The 14,109-nt window shown below is 40.1% G+C and overlaps 1 protein-coding gene across 1 annotated transcript in view; it reads left to right on the forward strand.

The window, feature by feature from the left end:
• The window catches only part of ror2 (receptor tyrosine kinase-like orphan receptor 2), a 97,272-nt gene extending 86,287 nt beyond the window's left edge, over positions 1 to 10,985 (forward strand). The window contains exons 8-9 of the mRNA XM_077498021.1: positions 3,821 to 4,026; positions 7,523 to 10,985. Coding sequence (XP_077354147.1) covers positions 3,821 to 4,026; positions 7,523 to 8,974 — 1,658 coding nt within the window. The 3' untranslated portion in view covers positions 8,975 to 10,985. The remainder of the gene's footprint in view (positions 1 to 3,820; positions 4,027 to 7,522) is intronic.
• The last annotated feature ends 3,124 nt before the right edge of the window (positions 10,986 to 14,109 follow it).

Consider the following 14,109-nt stretch of genomic DNA (forward strand, 5'->3'; position numbering starts at 1 on the left):
GATGAACACTGAAACAGCAAAGTTAAACATTTTTTAAATCACACAAGTTTGACTTGTGCTGCTCTGATCAGCTGATTTCAGTGGAAAAGTACGTGATCTGCATGTTGATCAATACCCTTCATTCCTGATAACAAAAAACAATCACTTTGCAACTATATTGACCAGCCTAAGTTCAGTGCAGCGTCTCAACTCTCCTCCCCCTTTCCTTAACTGTCGTGTGCTGAAGGTTGGATCCCAAAGTGCAGACACAAATAAGGTTTTAACTATTTATTCACATCGAGAGGCGTAGGACAATCTTTATTAGACGAGAAACAGAGAGAGTTGCACAGAAGGACAGAAAGCAATAATCCGCCGAAACACACACAATTCTCAGACTGCACCTACAGACAGTGAATCGATCTCATTGGTTGTAGCAAGTAAAAGACTAAAGAACGACATCACAAAGGTCCAGACATCACCTAAAGGATTGAAGATTGACATCACATAGCCTAAAACTAGTTGAAGCTAGATGATTGGTTGTATGATGGTTACATCAGTTCAAAACAGACACTTGTTATATCAGTACAAAACAGACACGGTCGTGAACCCAACTTAACAGGTCATGAACTCAAACTTAACCCTGGCGTGACCCCAGACATGACATTAACAGTTCACATTTACAAATCAAACCAATAACTGAATCATAATGTAATATGTTTGTGCATTTTCTTTATGGTCAATTTGAAATTTGAAATAATGACCTGTTTTTGTATAATAAAGAGATGGAAATTCAGATTCAGAATTTTTTATTATCTGATTCATCAACTAATCTATAAAATAACTGAGATATGAATTGATTATTAAAATAATCATTAGTGAGCAGCTCTAAAATTGAAGAAGTTACAGCTAATCCATGTGATTGGTGTCGGAATTAGTATTGCCTAATGGGATTTTGGAACACCCCACTTTTGACATGCGTGCCGTATCCATCCTTCCATCCATTCATCCATTTTCTTACCCGCTTACTCCTCACCAGGGTCGTGGGGGTGCTGGAGCCTATCCTATCCTTTGGGCAGCAGGCGGGGTACACCCTGAACTAGTTGCCAGCCAATCGCAGGCCACACAGAGACAAACAACCATGCACACTCATAAGCACACTTAGGGACAATTCAGAACGCCCAATTAACCTGACATGCATGTCTTTGGAATGTGGGAGGAGACCGGATTACCCGGAGAAGACCCACACAGGCACGGGGAGAACATGCAAACTCTACCCAGGAAGGCCGGAACCTGGACTCAAACCCGAGTCCTCAGAACTGGGAGGCAGACGTGCTAACCACTCACCCACCGTGGTGCCCCGCACCGTATCCTGTCAAGTGTTTTGTTTTTTGTTTTTTTTGTTTTTTTAATAGGGTTTTTGTGTGCTTTGTGTAAGAAGTTGCATACGCATTTGTCAGGCCCGTTTTGTGCGTACGCAGCGTTGTTAAGTGAGGCACCTCCAGGACTATCTGTCATGGCCTGGGTCGCATGCGCCAGAGTTCATGACCTGTTATGTGTCTGTTTAGGTTCTGATGTAACAAGTGTCTGTTTACAAAACGTGATGTCAACCTTTAATCCTTTAGGTCAGGGGTCGGGAACCTTTTTGGCTGAGAGAGCCATGAACACCACATATTTGTGGGATGCTGTTTCTAACCTTTATTATTGTGGGATGCTGAAAGCAGTCAGCTTAGCATTCAGCTATTAGCATTCGGCTTTCAGCATCCCACACAATTTCTTCAGAAATTGCTTCGTCTAGTTGTGGGATGCTGAAAGCATCCCACATATGTTGTTTCTAACCTTTATTATTATTTTACTTATAGCATTTTATTCTCAACACTTTTTGCAATCAAACTACTCCTACATTATACTTCCGATTTACACCGTTCAAATTTCAACTTGCTGACAAAATTCACGCCTTTCGGGGTATTTATCATTTGACTTCATATTACTTACAGTACTCGCATAATTTAATGTTTAAGATCTACTTTTCCCCATTCAGTTTTAATGGAACTGACACTGAATTTTTTCTAAGTCCCATTTTCCACGCCCACTTCCATACATACAACAGACCATCTTGACTTGCTTTCTGATATTGCTCAGTGGCGCAGTTGGGAGAGTGCATGTACAGTAAGCAGGAGGTCGCAGGTTCAAAGCCCACCGCCGACTGTACATTGCACATATGTCCGTGGCAATTACATAAACGGATATTAAGTATACCAACTGACTATCAGACCAGGAAATGCGTTATACTGACATGATCAAACACGTGTCCCAAATTAGCGCTGATGGCTTTCATCAGGTGACACTTTAAAATACAAATACGCCAATTCGCTCTGATGCTCACAGGTCAGGTTAGCTCACGGTGTGAAGCGCTTGAGTCAGTTACATAGCGAAGACAGCCCTACGTGTGGTTCACCGGTTCAAATCCCCGATGGAGCAACTTTTTTTTTTTTTCTGACTCTTCATTAGCATTCTGCTGTTAGCAGTCAGCTTAGCATTCAGCTATTAGCATTTGGCTTTCAGCATCCCACGCAATTTCTTCAGAAATTGCTTATTCTAGTTTTAAATGTAATTCCCTGAGAGCCATACAATATGTTTAAAACTAAAAGTACAAGTAATGTGTGCATTGTATGTAATTTCAACACTTTTAAAGTACAATAAGTCTCTGAATTATTTTTAATAACATTGTTATGCTGTTGCTAATCAATGCTGAGTATTTCTTACCATTAATGCGACTTCTGGTGCTGCATGGTTTTGCTGATGGCTTTGTAGTCTGGTTGATACTTGGTGAGGTTAAGCTTCATGCAGGCATTGAGACTTCCATCCGTTAAACGTGATCGTATGTGGGTCTTAATGTTCTTTAGATGTGAGAAAGACTGCTCACATGTATACGTAGAGCCAAACATTGTCAGTACAGCAATACTCACACGCTGCAGTGTGTGGTATGTGACGGGAAGCGCGCTCCAAGTTTTACTCCTCGTCTTTTTTTCTTCTCAAAAGGGTTTCTAAAATTAGCTGACAACGTTACGCGATTAAGACGAGGGAAGTTTACTTCCCGATCTCACGCACATGCGCACATCGGCCGCTATTTTAGACAGCGAAGGCCGAATTTGTCGGCTGCATGACGTCACTTCCGGCACGTACTTACATATGAATGGATTGTCAGTGTTGCGTGTTGGTAGTGCATTGACTGAAACTCCATTCATGTGTAAGTCTGTCGATGAGACAACCGATGTTGTCGAGTCGCACCGGGAGGGACGTCAATGCAGCCGACAAATTCAACAAAAGGAGTCTTAACGAAAAAAAATTTTTTTTTTTTTTAATAATTAAGGATTTGTCTGCGAGCCAGATGCAGCCGTCAAAAGAGCCACATCTGGCTCGCGAGCCATAGGTTCCCTACCCCTGCTTTAGGTGATGTCGGGACCTATGTGATGTCGTTCTTTAGTCCTTTACGATTCACTATCTGTGGGTGCAGGCTGAGAATTGTGTGTGGTTTGCCGGATTATTGTCCAACTGTCCTGTGTCCGGCGTCTCTGGGTTTCTGCCTCTCGATGTGAATAAATAGATAAAATCTTATTTGCATCTGCATTTCTGGGATCCAACCCTTCAGCACACAACACGACATCGACAGTGTTTGCTGGGATACTTTGTCACTACTGCATGAAAATTAATTCTAAATTTTTATGATGTTTGGTCAATATGTATTCATTATTCAATGTTCATATAGTAATTGTACATTGTGGTTATGAGATCAGATATAATGTCCGCACAACTTACCTTGCAACCATTTTTTTCTTTACAGAGCCTCCAGAGAGCCTCAAAAAGGGGATTGTGTTAATTTTAATCCCTGCAATTGCCATCCCTCTGGTCATTGCGTGCCTCTTCTTCTTGGTTTGCATGTGTCGAAATAAGCAAAAAGCACCAACGGACACGCCTCCTCGCTGCCAGCTCAGCAGCTCACCCAACCAAGACATGGAGCTGTCTCTGCTAAACCAGCACAAACACCAGGTGGGGCACCCGCAGTAGAGGAGTGCAACATTTGAATCGCTAGGGCTAGACAAATTCAGGTTACGGTTGCTGTTCAACATCGATTTTGAATTTTATAAGTGTACAATTATGGTATGTTCCCGGCAGCTACACCATCCCCAGTTGAGCTGAGGAATGTTTGAATGGCAACACGTCTCAGTATGGGTGACGTACTGCATTTGGGGAGTGCACATGCGTCATGTGAAAGATTGTGCGTTCAAGCAAAGCACCTGCAAGTTCATGGGAATGCTGTATTTAGCTAGCTAATAAGTTGAACGAAACTGAACTGTTAAGCAGTCAGTAAATAAAGCCCAGTGAGGCAATGTATCAACGCTTTTGTCGTTATTTCGCTGCTGGCCTCTCATGCCATCCTAGCAACAAACGAACAAAGTTAGGCGACGGTCTTGAGAGATGAAATCTCCAGGTAACTTAAGCGCTAGCTAGTTGGTACAACACAACATAAAAAAAAAAATCAAGTGAAAAATCATCTTGTGTTCTGCAGTTGGTCAGGGAACAGCGAAAGATCCTGGGGGCTAAAGTAAGCCATTTTAAACTGATAAAGGAAAACCTTTCCGTTAGCGTGATCGACAAGACATTTTCAAATAAGTGAAAATGAGGCTTTAAAAAGCACTTATGACGTAGTTAACGTGTTAAATAAGTTTTGTTCAAATTGGATGACGTGTTTTGTGGGGAAAGTACAATGAGTAACCAATTGGGCCTGATTCGGTACTCTTGTTGATGTCAATACAAATAACGAAAATGGATTTTGGTCTGAGCACTAGTTAGCACACGTAAGAATTTTCTCACAGTGTCATTAATGTGGTTATCGATGTGGACAAGTTGTACTTTTGTTGGGTGCCACATGTCCGTATCCTCAGCACTAATTGACAAATGTAATTCTGGATTAGCTAAGCAGGACATGAGGCGGGATGAGCAGTAGCTGAGACATTATTGCCCTTAAAGAAACCAAGTAATTTTTACTAGAGTGGATTTTAAGTGTAATTTTATTAGGGATGGGCGATTACCAATACAGTGGTACCTCTACTTACGAAATTAATTGGTTCTGGAATAAAGTTCTTAAGTAGAAAAGTTTGTAAGTAGAGATGCATTTTCCATGTAAATGCCCTAATCCGTTCCAAGCCTCCCAAAATTCAGACAAATGTTTTATAAAGCATAAAAATTTGTGTTGTTCCGATACCGATACTGGTATCGGCAGAGATGCCGATGCTGCATTAAAACAGTGGTATTGGTATCAGTGACTACTCACAAGTAACATGCTGATACCATTAATTCCAACTCTAATATAGGATTTTGGATGCAGCATCTTGTGTCTTGCTCGTGCACGACATTCAGTGATATATGACATGCTCAACTACATGCTGATCTAAGATATCATATTGGCCCTTGAATGCTCTGAACCAATAGCAGGACAACTTTTTCATGTTGAGGGAAAAAAAACATAAGTATCGGTATGGTATCAGTATCGGCCGATACTGCAAAGCTGGGTATCGGTATCGGGGGCCAAAAAACGGTATCGGAACAACACTAATAAAAATGCATCAAAACGTAACAAATACATATTACAATTAGATTATTGCACAATAAATGAGAGTTGTACATAATGTAAAAAACTAAGAATAGAGTAAAGAATAAAAATGATGGTCATTTACCTCTTTGTTTTTTTTTGCCCGCTTTTTGGTTCATATTTTTCTCAGAAGTGTTTTTGCCTGGTGTTTTGGAAAGAACTGATCCAATGATGTTTTTTTTTTTTTTATAACAATCTTATTTATTTATTTTTTATCACTTACTCTCTCACTCACGCTTGTGTAGGCTGCACATGATCTCCATCCGGCACCGAAGGCATGTGACGGTTCCACTCCTTCACCTGGAGCCCTTGTTTTTTTTTTTTTGTTATTTTTTTTTTTTAACAATCCTTCGAAAATGTCCAAGGCAAACATCATCATAGTGAGCGATCAGTCGAATGGTGAAAACTTTTTCTGGGTGATTCTTTTCAATAAATTCCGAAATTTGATGGAAACTTCAGGTACGGCGAGGCATCTTTTTCCAAAAAAGGCCCGTCTCGTCGCAATTAAAAACTTACTGTGCAATGTAGCCGTCATCAATCACCAATTGTTTGAATTTTTGCACAAATTCGTCGGCCGTTAGTTAATCCATTTACGTAAAACTATCTAAACACCTCATGGCTCAAGCGGTGAATGACAAGGACGCTATTCCGTATCTATGGTCACATACGGTACAGGCCAATGGGATGCCAGGAAGATGCCAGTAATAGCCAATGGCAGAGCAGCTGTAAGTATGTTGCGTTCAGTAAACTTTGGGAGCTGTGAGTAGCAGCCCATACTGTAGTTTTACCTTTCGTATCCTGAAAGTTCTTTCGTAACAAGAGGCAATATTTTCATGTTGAGGAGTTTCGTAACTTGAAAATTTCGTATGAAGGGACGTTCGTAAGTAGAGGTACCACTGTACCAGGTATCGGTATCGGTGCCGATACCAACCTTATTTCAATGTATCAGTACACAGTAAATTCTGTAGTGTAAATATGACTATTAGAGTCAAATTTGACTCTATATAGATACGCACCAAATAGACTCAGTTTCAGAATGAACTAAGATTTACACTAGGAAGAGAGTAAAATAAAAAAATAAAAAACTCACTCAAGGGTTAAGGTTCAAACTCACAACCTTCAGCTTGGGAGACTGCCTCAGTGCCACACTACCACCTGAGCTTTGCCCCTCCTACTGTTTGTGCTTCTCCAAGAGACCAAATATTGTTTTTGGTCTTGGAGTTAGGAAGATGCCATACAATGATGGAATCAGCTCCAGCTGACATGCGAGATATATTAGCAGAGAGCAGGAGCTGCGTGGCTCAGGGAGTAGATCGGCTGTCTCCCAAGCTGAAGGTCGTGAGTCTATTCTGTCTATTGTTCCTCACTATTATTATTATTATTATTATTTTCCAAATCTTTATTTTACTCACTTCCAAGTGTAAATATTACTCTAAAACTGAGTCTATTTAGTCCTTATCTAAATGGAGTCAAATTGACACTATAGAATTTACTGTGTACTCGTGATGGTGGCCGATGGGCCGCCCTCTTGTGGCTGTTTTACAATCAGGAACTAGAAATTAGAGGAATATAAAATTGCCATTAATTTAAATGTTTTTAGGAAAATTACTATATTGGAGTATATAGGTCTATTTTTCAATTAATCTGTCTTTTTTTTAAGAGGGAAATTGATGTACTAGTGGTGTCGGTCTGAAAAAAAAAAAGAGTGGTATCAAACATCCCTAATTTTTATTGTCCCATATTTTTAGTCAAGCCCGACAATTGGGAAATGTTTTAAATTTTGAAGAAATAATTAATATGTTTCACTTTTTTTTTTTTTTTTTTTACTTTTATTGCTGGCCTTATTTTTATGAGGACTTTAATTAGATTTTGGTTTTTGTTTTATGGCTGCAGGCAAAGGTGAGGGAGATCAATATGTCAGCTGTACGATTCATGGAGGAGCTTGGCGAGGATCGGTTCGGCAAGGTCTACAAAGGGCATTTGTATGGCACTGTACCTGGCGAGCAGATCCAAGTGGTGGCCATCAAGACACTAAAGGACAAGGTTGACCCCACTCTCAGTGAGGAATTTCGCCATGAGGCCATGCTCCGTTCTCACCTTCAGCATCAAAATATTGTTTGTCTTCTGGGTACCGTCACCAAGGAGCAGCCACAAAGCATTATATTCACGTATTCAAGCATCGGTGATTTACACGAGTATCTTGTGGTGCGCTCTCCCAACTCAGATGTTGGCAGCTCAGATGATGACAGGACAGTAAAATCCACATTGGAACAGTCAGATTTCCTTCATATCATTACCCAAATCGCAGCCGGAATGGAGTATCTTTCTAGCCACCAGGTTGTTCATAAAGATCTTGCGGCCAGGAACATTCTGGTTTTCGACAAGCTCAGCGTCAAGATCCTTGATCTCGGCCTCTTCAGAGATGTCTACTCAGCTGATTACTACAATCTAATGGGGACAAGCCCTTTCCCTATTAGATGGATGTCCCCTGAGGCGCTAATGTATGGGAAGTTCTCCACAGACTCTGACATCTGGTCTTACGGCGTTTTGCTTTGGGAGACCTTCAGTTATGGTCTACAGCCTTACTGTGGCTACTCCAACCACGACGTGATCGAGATGGTACGCAGCCACCAGCTGTTGCAGTGTCCTGATGACTGCCCAGTTTGGATATACACCCTTATGCTGGAGTGTTGGAGTGAATTCCAAGCAAGACGACCTCGCTTCAAGGATATCCACACACGTCTGCGCTCCTGGGAAAGTCTTTCAAATTATAACTCCGCTCAAACGTCAGGTACCAGCAACGCTACCCAGACAAGCTCTCTCAGCACCAGCCCTGTTAGCAATATCAGCATGAGCACAGTGAATGCATCACGCTACACAAGCCCTAAAAAGACCTCACCCTTCCCTCAACCTCAGTTCATGCCAATGAAGAGCCAAATGCATCGGCCGATGGTCCCCCCACAGCTCTACATCCCTGTCAATGGCTATCACCCTATGCCAGCCTACCAATACATGCAGAATTTTTACCCCATGCAAATACCCATGCCCATGCCCCACCAGCAGGTACATCACCCGGCACAGATGGTTCCAAAAGCGAATTCTCACCACAGTGGCAGTGGCTCCACATCAACGGGCTATGTCACCACGGCTCCTTCCAACAATTCTATGGCAGAGCAAGCAGCCTTACTCAGTGAGGACTCCAAGACCAAGCATGAGGATTTGGGTGACAGGGCACCCCAGATCGAGCTTGAGCAAAACGAGCACTCGTCAGTGCCTGAAACAGAATTACTGGGTGATAATGAGCAACAGACTGATGAGGCGGCGATCGAATTGTCAGACACATAGATGGACATATGTGTGAAACATTCCATAAACTCTTTTTTCCCTGCTTTCACTGAGCAGCATAAAGTGAAAGGAGCAGTTTCCAATGACAGTGACTGAATGTTGAAAAAGACTTTCTCAGTAAATCCAGTGTAGTTCACATTCTTGTCTCTCAATCTCACCAGAGATGGCAAATTCAGGTCCAGAAAGTAAATACTGGGGCTGGGTATTGCCGCCAACCTCACGATACGATACGTATCACGATACGATACGTATTGGGATACATAGGTATCCCAATACTTGATCTTCAAGGCGATACGTATTCCGATATATTACATTATTTTTCTTGCATTTTATAAAAACAGTCATATGTGTACCTAAAGGATATGTTTGTTATGCTGACTGCCAAAAATATTTTTGTTAGCAGCTCTTCTGGTTTACCACCTAGCGGCATGCCTGTTCTAAATGTGTACGCACTGCACAGCAAGGAGCAGCTTTCACAAACACACCGGGAACATTTATTAATAGGCATGAGCCGATATGAGCAAAAATATCAAAGTATTAAAATTACAGCTCTAATATGTGCTTATTTGAAATATTTCGGGAAATAAAAACAGAATTTTTTCATGTAACACATTATATTTCGTTTTTAAACAAAATATACGAAAATTGGTACATTAATAAACGTGTTAAGTTTATAAGTAAATAAATGTTGATATTCTTGCTCTGTTTTCATTTTTCTTAGCAAGACACAGTGTCCAATCACTGGTGAGCTATTTTTTGCATTAATTGAAGTCAATTAACTTCAAAGATGCTGCTGGTTTTTATTTTTTTAGTACAATGTAAGCTGCAAAGGCAAACGTTAACTGCCTATTTAAAGATAACGAGCAATATCGATTCTGACGCCTGCGTATCGATACGTGTATTGTAATGAGGCCCGCAACGATATATTGCCATATCGATTTTTTTAGCACACCCCTAGTAAATACCCAGCCACAGTTTGGCTTTAGCCCCTTGTGCTAGCTATAGCTAGCTAGCTCACTAGTAGGTATCTGAGCACTGGGGAGCTAGTAGCTAGGGAGCTCGCAATTTAGCAGCATAGTAAGAGCCAGGACTACAAAATGACATTAAATACACAACATATTACAGCTAGCAAGCTCCCGAGCTAGCTCCCCGGTACTCGGTTACCTACTAGGGAGCTAGCTAGCTAGATAGCTAGCACAAGGGGCTAACGCCAAACTGGTCCAGTCCATGTTTCCATTCAGATGTTTTTCCAAAGTTGCTATGCAACATACACAAACAATTATTCACCCTTAAAAATACTTTATGTATGTGAAGGTTTTCCTTAAGAAGTCACATTGTCTTTGATGAACAGACATACGGGCTTCTGAAAGCTTGGGTGGTTATTTGGTGACTGTTCAGGCAGGTTTTCATATCCTAAACAAATCACCCTCCTAACTAACTGTTGTTTCTTTCTTTAGAAGCCTGAACCAACCTGAAGGGGAATATGCCAGTTTCCGAACTGTTTATTCGAGAAAGACTGAAAAATGTGCTTGTGCATTCCTTTGTGTCTCTTGGAGATCATTTTATATGTAGTATTGTGGATGTTATTTTTCCAGTGGCGCATGTACATTGGCCATAGAACCAAAGAATGTATGATGAACAGAAAAATGTGTACAAGGAAAAGATTGTTTTTTTCTTCAAATGAACAAACTGTGTTTTAACTTAGTAATCAGGCTAGTGGAATCCCCCCACCCCAACCACACACGCATGCCTTACTGTTCACTTGCCTGATTTTTGCAACATTATTTTTTTTATACGACATTGCACAGATTTGTAATTTATATGCTCTAGTTCGAAGGAAAAAAATAATAATTCTTTATTGAACGTTGCTAGACCTGGTGTTGATTTAATGTCCCCTCTGCCAGATGCATGACTTTTATAAGCTGTTTTTGTTTTTTTTGTTGTTTTTTTTACTTTATTTACCATTGTGTAAAACAAACTATGGAATGTTCAATAAATCCTTCCAAAATAAGTCCCTTGTTTTTTTAAACTTCATCATAGCAGTAAATCTGACACAACTTATATTATAAATAGTTATCACAACTAGGGCTGAACAAGTCATCAAATTCAAGTTGACATCGCAATGTTTTGCAAACGGGTAGGTAGGCATTTTCTGATTATATGTGCATATTTTATTTATTTGAATAAGTGGTTCAGGCAATGGATGGATGTTTATATAGAATACAGAAAAGTTCACATATCATGTTTAAATGTAATGTTTTTCATGAAGCATGAAAAGTTGAAGCGATAAAGCCACAGATTTGTTTGCATTATTGTTGTAATCAGAGTTATGATTTACTGATTTGTGTTTAAGCGGCGCCACATTTGTTTGGTAGAATTTTGTGAAGCTGACGTAGTGAACACTTACCCGTAAAAGACTGCAAGAGAAAGTGTTTAGTAAGTTTAACTCTAATGGCAGATTAACTATCTTTCATATTAATACATGGCTCCATCGATCCATTGATCCATCCATTATCTGAACCGCTTATCGATAAAATATATATATATATATATATATATTTAGCTCCCCCAACGGGTTAGGGTTAGGGTTAGGCCCACCACGTAGCCCTCTGGTTACAGTATGTCAGTGATCTTTTTTTCTGGAAAAAAAAAAAGAAAAAGATGGCACTGACGATGACAAGTCAGTGACTGGATGACATCAGTGCAGGGTGCAATGAGCCAGTTCATTTGTGATATACTGGATACGGATTGGAGGGGGGGGTGTAGATTGATCAGCGTTAACTATTATTCATATTTCTGAATATGTATAAAACAATTGTGTATTACTGTTTTGTCATGGCTGAAGGTTGGATCCCAAAGTGCAGACACAAATAAGGCTTTAACTATTTATTCACATCAAGAGGAGTAGAACAAACTTGACTAGATGAGAAACAGAGTTGCACAGAGGGCAGAAAGTAATAATCCGGCAAAACACACACAATTCTCAGACTGCACCTACAGTGAATCGATCTGATTGGTTGTAGCAAGTAAAAGAGTAAAGAACGACATCACATCACCTAAAGGATTAAAGATTGACATCACATAGCCTAAAACTAGTTGAAAATAGATGATGGTTATATGAGGTTACATCAGTTAAAAACAGACACTTGTTATATCAGTACAAAACAGACACTTGACCTCACGGTCGTGAACCCAACTTAACAGGTCATGAACCCAAACTCAACCCTGGCGTGACCCCAGACATGACAGTTTAACACCACTAAACTTAAGCTTAAATGTGAAAGAAATCCATATGTAGTCACACAACGGTTTGCTTTGTTTTCCTGTGTGTGATTGCAAAACAATGGATTTGTTTTCCTGAATGTTGTTTACGGTCGGTAAAAAGTATCTTCACCGACTGGGTGACACAGATTTGAACAGAGGCTCTCGTGTTTTATTTAACAGCCCCCATGCCCCTGTCAATGTAAGAGGCACTCAAGTACCAGAGCCGTAGATGGAGAGAGTTGGGCCAACTCTGTTTCAGAGCTACTACGCTGTGATTGGTCAACTGCTGGTCACATGACATATGGACGCCATGTTGTTACCCTTCTGCTGGGATTTTGTAACAGGTGTTTCCACTTTCATGTTCCAATCATGCCTTGTTGCTCAGCATGCCATTGCTCACAACGACCAGGCAACGCTATTATGATGCATCGGTTCACTGGAGACACACAGAGGAGGAAATTGTGGGAAGTGAAAGTCAAATGAGAGGACTGGAAAGCAAACATCTCATTGTTGTGCAAAGTAAAGTAAAATAACCCTATTTGAATTAAGTGGACTGCACAATGCAGCCTTCGACCTTTTGTTAAGAGTTATAATTGAAAATAAAAATATAATTGATTTTAATTAAGCCTTTTCTTAACCGCTTACTCCTCACAAGGGTCGCGGGGGTGCTGGATCCTATCCCAGCTGGCTCCAGGCAGTAGGCAGGGTACACCCGGAACTGGTTGCCAGCCAATCGCAGGGCACACAGAGACGAACAACCATCCACACACACAAGCACACCGAGGGACAATTCTGAGCGCCCAATTAACCTGCCATGCATGTCTTTGGAATGCGGGAGGAGACCGGACAACCAGGAGAACACTGTGTTGTAAATAAAAGTTCTAAATATTGTACATGCACAATTGAAAGCCATTTATAAAAATAAAAAAAAGAAAATATGACACATTGAAATCACGTTTAGATTTAAATTTAAGACCATATATTCATTATGACAAACAAATTACAGAGGAACCTGTTATAATACATTCATTGGTACCATGAAAATTGGCTTTATTATCAAGCATCTTGTTTGTTATATCAGGAGCCAAAGCCAGTAGATAAAGAAATACATGTAATCAGATCTCTTATTTGAACATATTGTGTGTTATGTATGAACACATATATATTTCCAGCATTTACAACGTTGAAAATCAAAATCCATGTATAGTAAAATACACCATATACTAATAGCCTGTATCATACACGTAGTGTATTACTTATATTATCAGCTTGTCAAATACATCAAAGGTTAAAAACTAAAACATGGTGAAAATATAAAACAAAGAAAGTTATTTTGCGTGCAAAAAGCTACAGGCGCTCCGCCCTATGGCCCAGCGTAACAACATGGCGTCCGTGTTTTCAGTTGGCTATGTCAAGGAGGCCAAACGCTCTCGAAACACGGCTCTGTCAAGTACTTATATAACAGCGCCCTCTACTGGCCAGTACATTTGCCACTTGGAATTCTCCAGATAATTGACCCAAAAACAAAACATGTATAACTTTATCTTACATTGTACTGGGGTTCGTTTCTATTTAATATTTATCTTAACTTTTTATTTACCGACTAATAATATCTAATGAAGTTTTGAATTTGCATGAAGGTCAGAATTTATTTATTTATTTATTTATCTATTTATTTATTTATTTATTTATTTATTTATTTTCAAAGTATAAATTGACAATTCAGTCTCGTGATGGCTTTATGGTCGCGCCATTGCTGGCTTTGTGACAACATATATCCTATTTGAGCCCTCAACGATTCGCGAGAGTCATTGGCTGGAAATATAAAATACAGCCATGTGATTGGAAGAAGCGGCTGTCAATCAACCGCA

Source organism: Festucalex cinctus, chromosome 15, assembly GCF_051991245.1.
Source record: "Festucalex cinctus isolate MCC-2025b chromosome 15, RoL_Fcin_1.0, whole genome shotgun sequence".
Lineage (NCBI taxonomy): Eukaryota > Metazoa > Chordata > Actinopteri > Syngnathiformes > Syngnathidae > Festucalex > Festucalex cinctus.